This window comes from Neurospora hispaniola (genome assembly GCF_033458365.1).
Source record: "Neurospora hispaniola strain FGSC 10403 chromosome Unknown B0T23scaffold_9, whole genome shotgun sequence".
NCBI classification, from domain to species: domain Eukaryota; kingdom Fungi; phylum Ascomycota; class Sordariomycetes; order Sordariales; family Sordariaceae; genus Neurospora; species Neurospora hispaniola.
In genome coordinates, this window is record NW_026944414.1 from 936030 (window position 1) to 947688 (window position 11659).

Sequence of the window (11659 nt, forward strand, 5' to 3'; positions counted from 1 at the left end):
GGCGCAAAACTGGCCAGGATCAGGGAGAGTTCATATAGAAGCCAAACGCTTGCCGCATCGTACCTGCTATTCCCTCCAAGTACCAACATAAACGGCGGGAAAACTCACACCGGTACCACCACACATCGGATACCTTCCTATTTTGTTTTTGTCTGACCATTTCGCTTGAGTTTGGCCGACTGCAAGGCACCCGCCCAGGAGGCCCCGAACAAGGAAAGTGTTGGTTCATCAAACCAACACCCGTTCCCAAATAGATTCCATTCTGCACCCTTTTGCACATTCCTCCCCTATTTGTATTTGCACATCAATGACGAAAACGCCAAAGGCAGCCCACCAGGTCTCCCTCAGAGCTTGATCCACAAAACAAACGATGCAGTGACCACCAGTTTGAAACCCTCAGTCTCGGTAAAGATCGAAGAAGCAAACCTCACCAATACGACCACAAGCCGCACCACTTCCCAGACACTCAACGATAATTCAATCACTGCGCAGCTTTCCAAACTCTAACAAACTTGCAACTTCCAAAAAAATCAAAATTCATCCACCTAGCAACGACCCACGTCATACACCCTTCCGTTGTACCTGCGATAATTACATGCCCTCCCTTCCGAACATCAATGTTTACAACCAACCACACTCCGGTAATGAACCCTTCATCCGAGCCGCATCTCCAACATATGATAACCATCATCACAAATAAGGGCGTGTGGCTCAGTTGGTAGAGCGTTCGCTTAGCATACTGACCTGTATGCGAAAGGTCCTGGGTTCGATTCCCAGCTCGTCCACTTCCCAAATCACCTTCACCTTCACCCATCTCCACTTTTCCTGCGGAGGGCGTGTGGCTCAGTTGGTAGAGCGTTCGCTTAGCATACTCACCTGTATGCGAAAGGTCCTGGGTTCGATTCCCAGCTCGTCCAAATGGGAGGTGTTCTGGTGAGATGGGTCTTCTTCGTTTTGTTTTTCTTTTCGTCTGTCGCCATTTTGTTCTTTGTTTTTCTTTTTTTCGATGTACCATTTCTATGTTGTATGTAAGTTGTCAGAATACATCGTTCGTGCGTCCTCCTTTTGCTCAATGATAATAGAGAGGGGAAAATATCGATCCTTTTTCTCGATGCTTTTAGTGCTCTACTGAGACTAGGTATGATCAGTTATAACCTCCTCACATCATTCTCCCCAGTGCCAGAAATGTTCACAACTTACTCTTGTCCTGGTCCTCCTTCCCATCAATCAAAACCACCAACTTGCCAAACTGTTTTCCCTCCTTCATCTCCTCAAACAACTCATCAATCCCGCTCAAATTATCCAGTCCCTTCACCACCTTGCTCACCACCGGCCTGATCCCCTTCTCTCTCACAAACGCCACCATATCCTCAAACTCCTTCCTACTCCCCATCGTCGACCCCTTCAACTCCACATTCTTCAGCACCGCCTGCATCAACCAATCCATCTTAGGCGAAACCGTCATGCCATAACTACTAATCACGCCTCCCGACTTCAACAGCTTGACACTCCTCGCCACCACGTCCCCACCAGCACCATCCACCACCGCATCCAGATACGGCCTGTCCTTCGGCAACTGTTTCATCAACTGCTTATCCCAATCCTTTTCCTTGTAAATGACACCCCCCTTGGCTCCCATTTTCTTCGCCTTTTCGATTTTCTCCGCGTTACCAGACGTCACAAAGACATTACACCCCATTGCCACCGCGAACTGCAACATCTGCAAAGCCACACCACCCCCAATTCCCGTGACAAGGATATTCTGCCCCGGCTTCGCCTGCGCCTTGGTCACCAACGCCCTCCACCCCGTTAGTCCCACGAGCGGCAGCGCGGCTCCCTCAGCAGCGCTCAAATGCTCTGGTGCGGGTACTGCCTCCGCCTCGGGAACAACAGTGTACTCTTGCCCCGTGCCGGCGTCGGTCAACTGAGAAGAGCCAATGACCGTCCAGGGCTGGTTGGGGTCGTCGGGCCCGTCGGGAGAGGAAATCCATCCGCGGCTGGGGGTGATGAGGACGGGTTTGCCGACGAGCTGAGAAGCAGCAGGGGAGACAGAAGGGCCGGTGGACTCGACAACGCCGTAGCCGTCGGCGAGAAAAGGTTGCTCGAAGGAGATGCCGGGGTAGAGGTGTTGGCGGATGAAGAGGTCGCGGTGGTTGAGGGCGCAGGACCGGAGGCGGATGAGAAGCTCGCCGGGGCCGGGGGTCGGTTTGGGGATGGTGTTTAGTTGGAGGCTAGAGGGGGAGGCCGAGGGTTAGTGATGCGGAGAGGATGAGGAGAGTGGGTGGGTTGGTTGGTGGTAATGGGGATATGTATGAGAGAAAAGAAAGGTGAGATAAATGTAAGGGGCAGAAAACAAGACACTTACGGGTAGTAAACCTGGCCGGGTTTACCGTCGATTTTCTTGACGGTGAGTTGGAGAGGCATCTTGGCGTTGTGTTTGTGTATGTTGGGTTTTACTGAGACCAATTCACTGAATGAGTGTTGAAGTATCTTCAAGAAGTGAAAGAAGGAAAGGAAAGGGGCATCAAGTTTAAATCAGTTGCGACATCGGAAAGATTTGTTATCAATTGGACCCGGGGAAAGGGGTGTTGTCACTCTGTCATTGAGCCTCTCCCCCGAACCCTGCCACCGACCAATGGCCGCCCCCACTCTCCCCCGCATTCGTTGCCGGATCCCGCTCCAATGATGCAACTGCCTCGGCCCGCGTTGTGATGCCCCTGGTTTGCGATCCGCCGGGGTGGAGCAGCCCGGTTGTGGTGCGGATCTGCCACATCGGGCTTTATTCGCGATCGTCATCGGGTTTTGTTTCGGCATTGGGTTTCGAAATGTCGAGAGATTCAAGAACCAACATCTTTTCTGGACGAATAATTTTTTTCGATAACACATTTGACAAAGGCTTCGGTGAAATTTAGCAACCAGATCACCCTTGGATCCCGGAGCAGAAGAAATCTCAATCGTCTGTTGAAGTATGGGTATCATGGGATTCCAGGATCCTTTCTCTTTCTCTTCATCATCGTCTTCCTCAACTCCATTTCCACCTCCACCGCTCCCATTTTTTGGATTGCGCCAATCGTACCAGCTCAGTCGCTCGTCTTCCTCTTCTTGGCCTTCTTGTCCGTCAACTCCTCGGGCGGCACATACTCCTTCTCGCGCTCGCGCTTCTTCTCCTCCTTTTTCTGCTTGGCCTTCTCTGCACGCTCCTGCTCCGCCACCCGCTGTTTGGCCTCCTTGCCGAGGAAATACTCGCCGGACTCGATCTGGAGATCCACCTTGCTCTTCTCGGGCGCAGGAGGGAAGGGTGTGTAGTTCTTCTTGGTCTTGTCGTTGACGACGTGGGGGACGCGGCGCTTGGAAAGCGTGCGCTTCTTGAAGTTGGGGAGGTAACGGGACCAGTCTTCGTGGGCGAGGGCGGGGTCCTTTGCGAGTTCGCGCTTGATCCTGTTTATTTTGTTAGTTACTGTTGTTAGGCGTCGCAAGTAGGGCATGCAAGGCGCAAAACTTACATTAACTCCTTGATCATGTAAATTGGGTGAACGTTGTTCATGGTGTCCTCAACAACCCTCCTGACCTCCTTCAGACCCTTGAAAGGACCCATTACCGACACTGTGTTTCCGTGCACGAGGATATATGTTTGTGTGAGAAGCTCGAGAGCTTTGAGTGTTGTGCCGTTCTGTCCGAGAATTCTTTGGCGCCTCTTGACGAAACGCTCCTTGTTCCGTACCATGCTGCGGATCTTGATGATGTCGCAGGCCATGCCGTCTTCGAGAATCTTGATCGCTTGGGGGGCTGGTACTGAACGGGCAAGCAACTTGATGAGATCACGGGCATTAAGGATAGCTGCGGGGTCATATGTCTGGACGTGAGTTAGCAAAGAGTGGTGACTAAGGGGTAACAAACGCATCCACCGTACCTTTCTTGTCGTCTTCACTGTCATGGAACCCTCCACCAAATCGAGAACTGCGGTGATGCCATGCTTGTCGAGGGCCTTGGTGATGAGAGGCCACGAGTCTCGTAGGTAACGCTCGCGGTACTTGGGGAATAGGGTCATAAACGAAGACTCCTCGAGGAAGGGGCCGGAGGATTCGTCCTTGGTGAAAGGGTCGACCTTCCACTTGTCAATGTCGTCTGTATCCCACGGTTTCTCCTTCTTGTGTGTGGACGGCATTTTGGCTGTAAATGTGTTTCTCTGTGCTCTTGTGGGTTGTTGATGTTTCGGGATTCTCAGAGGCCTCGATCGAGGTTGTGCGACAGGTCACAATATCAGGGCGAGCGACTTGGGTCTGGTGGTTGGATTTGATAAATGGCTTGTTGAAGGGATTGCATGGCAAGATGGCCAGCCGAACCGCGCTGCATGGATGGAAATTTTTGGAACACAAGCCTGCCGCAGCTGGCGAGAGTGGGGACACGGCGCTTTCTGCAGGTTGAGTTTCGGCTGCAGAGGCGCGACAGGATCAGCGGCCAGCTGGCAGATGCAGGGGCAGCTCCTTATCAGATAACTCGAACTGCCACTTGCAAGTTGCAACTTTTTGAAATTGAAATTTGCGGAGGACGAGATAATGATATTAAAAAAAAGATGAAAGAAAATAGGAAACGATTATTTCGATCTCATTGAAGTGGAAGCCTGGTTCTGTTATCATTGTCCTGCTGTCCTTCGCAACGAGCCTATCCAAGTACTCTTGGCCATCTGCTCCTTTCAGCTGTGTTTTTTCCCCCAGGTTGTAGATGTTATCTTATCTGCATACTAGCTTATCATGACAGGGGCTTGCACAGCACGGAACATCAACAAGAAATCACATGTGCTGGCGACATCCAAAGGTCTTGATATGCCATGGTGGGATTGGCGACAAGAGCGTCTTGACTTGCTGGGGTTTCAACGTGATTTGTATACTCCCAGCAGAGCCATTGTGAGATACCTGTACCGTCGGTAAAACCTCACCAAGGTGTTTAGTATACGCTGAAGTGATTGACGGTGAAGCGTCGAATCCCGCCCGAGACAAAGTTGACGAACTTGACAGCAGCAATTTTCAGATTCGCCGTGATAAAGTCGCGGTAAGGCTGGATAACGTCCGTCGTTGGTTTTCCAACTGAAAAACCAAGAAATCATCCCGGGTTCGCCCAATGAGAACCTGCAAAGATCTGACGACCCTGGCGCGCTGTGGTCATCATGATCGGGCAAGCACAATCTGCACTGTGGTACGCCACGGATTACAGCATTCCGTGCACGAGGTTTCGAAATCCATCAACCTTCCCCGTCAGAAAGGGGTAGGTTCGGTTTTGTGTCGCCAAGATTGAGGACTCCTTCCTTGCAACATCTTCCCCTTCTTTTTCTTCGGCCCCGCGACATTCTACACTATCATACCCTCTTCGATTTTCCCTTCTTATCCCTGGCGTCGGTCTTTATCCCGAACCCCAAGACTCCCAGGTATCGCTGCTTCTTGTGACCTTTGCGAAGATCGACGGCAATTCTCGTTGTCTATCCTTGAGAAGAAGCGAAAAGGAAAAGAAACAAACCCGCTCATCATAAAGCACGGACGTCATTTCTGGGACGTTGACCTCGACCACCACACACCCGCACCTCCCTCCGCCTGCGCAGTCTCGATCCCGAAGTTGGCAATCCCGGTCACGGGCCCACGGTCTCGCTCGCAATCCACCACGAGTGGGTCAATTGGCACCGACGCCGCCTTCAACCGCCGTGAAAGTCAAGCTGGCTTCGACTCGATCTCCGGGCCTTCTTCCCCTTATTCATCCGCAATATCCAACATCATATACACCACCCACCGATTTGGAGCTGCCTCCGGTTCGAGCCGTCATAATGGAGGATCCCACGACGCAACAGCAGCCCGCGGCGGCATCGCCATCCTTGCCAGTGCCGACCACGCTTGAACCTGAACCCATATCCCGACCGAGCTCGACGTCGACCCAGGCCTCGGTGCCTCAAAACATGTCGCATATGTTGCCCGGTATCGCATCCATTGCCACTACCACTACCACCACCACCACCACCACCGTCACCACCAACAACAACAATAACAACAACAACAACAACAACAACAATACGCCGGCGACAGTCACATCACCACAGCCTAGGTTAGTTTTCAGTCAATTGGGTTCACAGATGAAGAGGAAGAAGCAGTGGTACAAGGCGCATTAGCATTGGTGGCTCTGCTTGACACGTAACCGCGATGCGCCAACTCTTGCTGACATTGCAATGGATGGTAGACCCATGACCATGGCCGCTCCTCCCATGATTCCTCCAGGCACCTCTCCAGCTGCTAGCTCGCATCCAGGTCCAGGAGGCAACTTGGTAAGTCTACTCCATATTGGTGTTGTTGTATCTGTCCCCCTTATCGCGTATCGCATTATCCCAGTCGCGTCTTGCGACACAATCGGGCGGTTGGCAATGGATCAACGTCACGAAAAGCCGGGTTTGCTGAGAATGGCAACGATTGCCATTGGCCAAACAGCCGGGTTTTGGTGGAATTTTGGCTGCTTATCTAAGCCCCTCCATGGCCCGACCGGGTCGTTATCGCAACAGCCCACTTCTTTGGTGGTAACCTACTGGGCTGCAGCGCCCCAAACCTGGAAGCGGCCCCGTCAAAAAATTTCCTTATCATTTCCGTGCTTCGTTCTTATCAACATCCCTCCACGTTCTATCTCATTCACCAGCAGCTTCCACTTCCCGCCATTTATTTATCAAGGTTGGCTTATCGCCAGCATCTAATCGGCCTTCTATCTCTCCCTCGCGATACCATTGAGGTTCCCATCTCTTATCCGACAGCGCAGCTGCACCACCACCATCACCACCACCAACAACTGCAGCAAATATGGCGACAATGGCTAACCATGATCGCGAAACCACACAGCCCACGTGCCAGAACTGCGCGACCTCGACAACGCCGCTATGGCGCCGCGACGAGATGGGCCAGGTCCTCTGCAATGCCTGTGGTCTCTTCCTCAAGCTGCATGGCCGTCCACGTCCAATCTCCCTAAAGACCGATGTCATCAAGAGTCGCAACCGCGTCAAGACCATGCGTCCTGACTTGGCCAAGCAGAAAAAGGCAAGCCGTCCATATGTGTCTGACCTTGGCAAACTTCGTTCGGCAAACTAACTGTGTGTGCCCAGCAACAGCAGCAACAACAACAGCAGCAGCAGAACCTAGCTGCCACTGCCGACATGAACGGCGGAGTAGGCATGATGGATCCCAACAACCCTGCCGCTGCTGCCCGAAGAGCATCCCAGAAATCCATCAATGGCCACCCCGTCGACGATAACTCGCCCGTTTCGCGTACCGGCACCCCCAACGTATACAATCCGCACATTCCCATTGATCACAGCCTAGAGTACCAATTTCAAGCCCAACAGATTCCCGGATTCGGCGTCCCGACTGCGTCTCCCGGCCGAGCCCCATCGCCCATGAATGGCGAGCACATGCCACAAACCCACGAGCAGCTCCTCGCTGCCAATGCCAGCCTGAAGACCCGAGTCAGCGAGTTGGAGGTCATCCAAGAGCTCTACCGCGGTCGCCTTCACCAACTCGAGACGGAAGAGAATATTCGACAAGCTTCAGAGCCCGGCAAGCTCGAAGCCCAGCTTCGCGCCCAGATCGATGCCATGGGCGAAGCTCACCAGCAGCTGCAGAAGGAACTGGAGGAAAGTCACAGGAGGGAGAATATGCTCAAGAGGCGCCTTGATGAGCTCGAGGTTGAGCTCAAGGACGTCAAGGATGCTCTCGAGTCTCAGGATAATGGACGCCACAAGAAGATCCGCCTAGACGAAAACGTCAAGACCGAGCCCTATGCAGAAGTTGTTGAGCCACAGCAGCCGGAACAGCAGCAGCCAGCACCTGCAGAGCAGCCAATTCCTACCCCTATGGCCATCGACGAAGCCGCCCCTGCCCCTGCGCCAGCACCCGAGGCAGCACCTGAGCAAGCTCCGGCACCCGCGCCCGAACCCGTCCAAGAACAAGCCCAGGAGCCAGAGCCTGCGCCCGTTAGCGAGCCCACTGAGGCTCCAGCCCCAGCCCCAGCCCCAGAAGCCGATTCTGTTGTTCCCGAGCCGACCCCCGCCGCGCCGGAGTCTGCTCCCACCGAGGAGCCTGCCGCACCAGAGACTGAGGCCTCTGAGCCTCCCACCACCGCCCCCGCGGAAGAAGCTCCCAAGGCGGAGTCATAGTGTTCCTGCCGCCAGTGCTCTGCTTTTCTTTCTGGTGTACCAATGGATACTACTGCCTAAGAGTCTCCTGTAACATACTTGGCTTTTGATGGATGGATGGATGGATGGATGGATGGAAAGCGTGTCGTGTTAATGATTTTTATACTATCACCTGAGTCCTTGACTGGCGTTGTCGACAATGACTGGATTGAACTATCAAAAGTTGATGTGGTCAGCTAAAAAGAGGAATCGGGATGGTCATGCTCGGACAAAGATGGCTTGGTTGGGATTGCCTTGATTGATTGTTGATTACACCAATGATTGCCACTTGGTTTGGCTGGTTAGTCAAGTCTGACGGGGTTAGGGAGCTACGGAGCCATTTTCTTTTTTTTCTGACGATGAATGGGTTTATTGAAAATTTTCCTTGTTTGAACAATTTTCATTCTAGTCTGATGTTTCTCTTTAATATACCTCTCTCCGGCCCATCGCGGTGGCAGGATGAGGTTGCCTTTTATGGTATCTTGACCTTTGTTGTCGTTTTGCGTGGTGTTTACCGTGGGTGGCGCTTCCCAAAGGGGTCAGGAACGAATGATGAAGAAAACGTATTTCACCGATAAAAGGGACGTGGTTAAAGGGAAACTGAAAAGTTGCTTATGCTGGCGTCACTTTACTTTGATTTTGATTGTTCCGGTTCTAGGAACCATGCTGAAAAGAAATGGGAAAGGAAGGTTGACTTCGAACAATTCCATAAACAAGGCCATAAGGGACAGGAGGTTCGCAGAAAAAAACCAAAGGGCGATGAACAAAGACTGAGAGGCAATGATTTGATAGACAATTTCAAGCAAGGGTCAAGTGTGATTTTTTTTTGATTTTTTTTTTATCTTTAATTTTTTATTTTTTTTTTCTCCCAGAGGAAGAGTTGCATCATTTCGAGTGAAATGACATACAACTTGACATCCCTGGTTTTCAACGGAAAAATTAGTAGCGCTGCAACCACTTTCTCCCCGGCCATTTCTCTCATTATTACTTACTAGGTACCCTTCTTTTACTTCCGGTCTTTCCTTGTCCTCGTACCTAGACATGGAAACTTCCATTTGTAAGTTGAGAAGGTAGCATCCTTGTCTGAATACATCGATTACGTCGAGTTCAACAAATCTTTGGTGTTTCTACCGATATATTAAGTCATTGCAAAATGTCTTCATTTCGCATTACGAATGACCACATTGACGACGACGTCCTGAGAAGAACCTTGTTCATTTGTTGCCAGTTGATTGAAAGGTATAAACAGTCGTTTCCCACTTCCAGAACGTAGAGGTAGCAAAGGGTGCAATGGGAATAAGATGGAAGCCGTATGATTGACTCTCCATATCCTTTTCTGCAGTCGCAAACTCGATAAGGACCATCTCTGCACACGCGTACTGGTGACAGCAACCATGTACGATACTATACCGAAAACCGAATTCCGTTAAGAGCTTACAGGTAAAGACGTCCTTCAGATACCTTCCGCTTCCGCTCTTGCTTTACTTTCTCCTTTTGTGCTCGCTTCTCCCTTGATCTTCTCCTTGCACCTTCCAAGGCGTCATTCTCGAGTGCAAGTGCGAGGTGGAATCCTAGTAACCTGGGTTCGGAAAGAACGGGGGGGCGTATTTGTGAGAGTATAAGTCATAGCTTGTTCTTGTTTGTGGTCTTGTCCTTGTGGCTGTTTTTGTAGCTCTCCTCCTTGGTCTTCCTGTCCCGCACACTCCCTGCCCTTGAACACTCCCACACTGGAACCATTGAAGATACCAGGTGAATGGACGTTTCTACTAACTTTTTATTTCGCGCTCGTCGCAAGTAAAAAAGGAATCGGACTCGGAAATAACGCTCAGGAAAGAAACAGAAGAGGGGAAAGACTCTTGAGATAGCGGCGGCCTCTACACTATGTCGTTCTTTGCTCGGATGTACTCGGTAACGACTGCCGCACGACGTAATGGCGGTACCTGTATCTGGGACCGGTCGCTGTGCGGCTTCGCACTATTACGCTCCTTATTCTCGGTGTCATCATTCGGGGTTTCCCCATGTTGGGCGTTGTGGAAGCTTTTGTGGGCTGTTGAGTCCCCGCCTCGGTAGCGGTAGCAGAACGGTCATCAGGTTGAAGATCTTGCTCTTTTGGCGCGTCTTCTACCATGGCACCTCTAGGCGTGAGCTGGGGGTGGGAATGTGAAGGACGCGGGCCATTCCCAGGCGTAATCTGGCGATTCTTTTTTAGTAAATGCTAGTATCGTCCTACATAGTAGCCATGGAAGTTGTTGGCGGGGTCTGGTTACTAACCGGTTCCGGGCTCGTACTATTGTTGCATGTCCTTGCAGGGCCCTTGGGAGGTTTTCCCTGGTACTGAAACTGGTTACTCGAAGCTAGTTGTACCTTCTTTTGCTTCCTTCGTAGCTTGTTTATCTTCCGTGGCTCCATGGTGCTGGCGTTGTGCCCCGATCGGGACTGGAATGGTATGGGAAGACCACAGAACATGATGGATAATCGTGGGTGAAGTAGGTTGTGGCAGTTGGTGCTTGTAGGAAATTATCCGTTACGGGAAGGAGATTGTCGAAAGATGGATGATGAGGGAGTGACACTGCAGTTCATGTTATATATCAACTATATCATGGCATGAATAGACCGCGGAACCCAGAACAAGGTTAGATCTCGTGCCAAATTAACTCACTCCTCGTGTCAACCCAGTCATCTATAACCAGGGGCAACCCATACCAAGCCAGCAGCAGGCAGTCACTCCAGGTATCTCATTCAATGAGCCGAAGAGGAGGAAAATATAAGGCCCGGAAGGGCCGTAATGTGTTGGCAGGTAATAGCATAGAATTCAATTGACCGTCATCTTCACCTTGGCTACTTCGCTTCTTGCCTCTTCCATTATTCATAACCAAGTCACTGTCCTGACCAGTTGCTTTGCGTGATCACCCTAAGCATTTGAGTACCTTCGTCATGGCGGTCCCCAGGTTTTCTTTCGTTGTTACCTGTATTTAACGTCTACTTCCGCCTCCCAGGGGGAATTGAGAAGTATGGCGGTCCCCAGAGCCAAAGGTTTGTAGCGTGCGTCGACTCAAATCTCAATGCTCCTGTGTTTACCGAGCCCTTGGTGGCATCAAGCATAGCATTAAACCCGTTCGTCCGAGCCCATGCATGGTTCGAGGACGAGGAGTATACTGTTGAATGGTAGTCTCAGGCGGACTGCAAGGCGTACTTCCTAGCGTCTTTCATCCAAAGCCGCCCCTACCGCAAATCATCGAGTCCCTCGGTCAGCCCAACTACTTGCCTGACCACAATCTTCCCGTCCATCCACTTGAAGCCCCAATGCCTTTCCCTTTTGGGTGGAGAAAGGCTTATTTTTGTACCAAACTAACCAACAAACTAGGCTGGTTTTGTGTTTGGTGAAAGTCTAAGGTGGCTTTGCTGCAACCTTACAACAACCAACGAAGACGACACTGCTGCCTAGAGGTACTCGGCATTTCCACATGC

The 11659-nt window shown here is 51.4% G+C and overlaps 7 protein-coding genes and 2 non-coding genes across 9 annotated transcripts; 5 read left to right on the top strand and 4 right to left on the bottom strand.

Moving 5' to 3' along the window:
- Positions 1-285: 285 nt before the first annotated feature.
- On the bottom strand, positions 286-1102 carry B0T23DRAFT_243152 (uncharacterized protein). Its single transcript, XM_062834066.1, has one exon. The coding sequence runs from the start codon at positions 1013-1015 to the stop codon at positions 482-484; it is 534 nt and encodes a 177-aa protein (XP_062688751.1). The 5' UTR covers positions 1016-1102; the 3' UTR covers positions 286-481.
- B0T23DRAFT_t357 lies at positions 701-785 on the top strand. Its single transcript has one exon. It is a non-coding gene; the product is annotated as a tRNA-Ala (tRNA).
- Positions 833-917, top strand: B0T23DRAFT_t358. Its single transcript has one exon. It is a non-coding gene; the product is annotated as a tRNA-Ala (tRNA).
- B0T23DRAFT_243151 (uncharacterized protein) lies at positions 1103-2615 on the bottom strand. Its single transcript, XM_062834065.1, has 2 exons — positions 2366-2615; positions 1103-2231 (listed from the first exon to the last, which is right to left on the bottom strand). Exons 1-2 carry the CDS (start codon positions 2422-2424, stop codon positions 1190-1192), a joined length of 1101 nt encoding a protein of 366 aa, XP_062688752.1. The 5' UTR covers positions 2425-2615; the 3' UTR covers positions 1103-1189.
- Positions 2616-2996: 381 nt separating this feature from the next.
- Positions 2997-4346, bottom strand: B0T23DRAFT_243143 (ribosomal RNA assembly protein mis3). Its single transcript, XM_062834064.1, has 3 exons — positions 3911-4346; positions 3504-3853; positions 2997-3438 (listed from the first exon to the last, which is right to left on the bottom strand). The coding sequence occupies exons 1-3, from the start codon at positions 4163-4165 to the stop codon at positions 3081-3083; spliced, it is 963 nt and encodes a 320-aa protein (XP_062688753.1). The 5' UTR covers positions 4166-4346; the 3' UTR covers positions 2997-3080.
- Positions 4347-5812: 1466 nt separating this feature from the next.
- On the top strand, positions 5813-6434 carry B0T23DRAFT_399557 (uncharacterized protein; the record flags this gene model as incomplete). Its single annotated transcript, XM_062838430.1, has 3 exons — positions 5813-6087; positions 6220-6304; positions 6369-6434. 3 exons carry the CDS (start codon positions 5813-5815, stop codon positions 6432-6434), a joined length of 426 nt encoding a protein of 141 aa, XP_062688754.1.
- Positions 6435-6592: 158 nt separating this feature from the next.
- On the top strand, positions 6593-8321 carry B0T23DRAFT_243281 (GATA type zinc finger protein asd-4). Its single transcript, XM_062834069.1, has 2 exons — positions 6593-7058; positions 7130-8321. The coding sequence occupies exons 1-2, from the start codon at positions 6825-6827 to the stop codon at positions 8171-8173; spliced, it is 1278 nt and encodes a 425-aa protein (XP_062688755.1). The 5' UTR covers positions 6593-6824; the 3' UTR covers positions 8174-8321.
- On the top strand, positions 8322-8885 carry B0T23DRAFT_243216 (uncharacterized protein). Its single transcript, XM_062834068.1, has one exon. The coding sequence runs from the start codon at positions 8470-8472 to the stop codon at positions 8767-8769; it is 300 nt and encodes a 99-aa protein (XP_062688756.1). The 5' UTR covers positions 8322-8469; the 3' UTR covers positions 8770-8885.
- Positions 8886-10070: 1185 nt separating this feature from the next.
- Positions 10071-10657, bottom strand: B0T23DRAFT_399559 (uncharacterized protein; the record flags this gene model as incomplete). The annotated part of the gene is made up of 2 exons (XM_062838431.1): positions 10071-10382; positions 10463-10657. 2 exons carry the CDS (start codon positions 10655-10657, stop codon positions 10071-10073), a joined length of 507 nt encoding a protein of 168 aa, XP_062688757.1.
- Positions 10658-11659: the final 1002 nt, after the last annotated feature.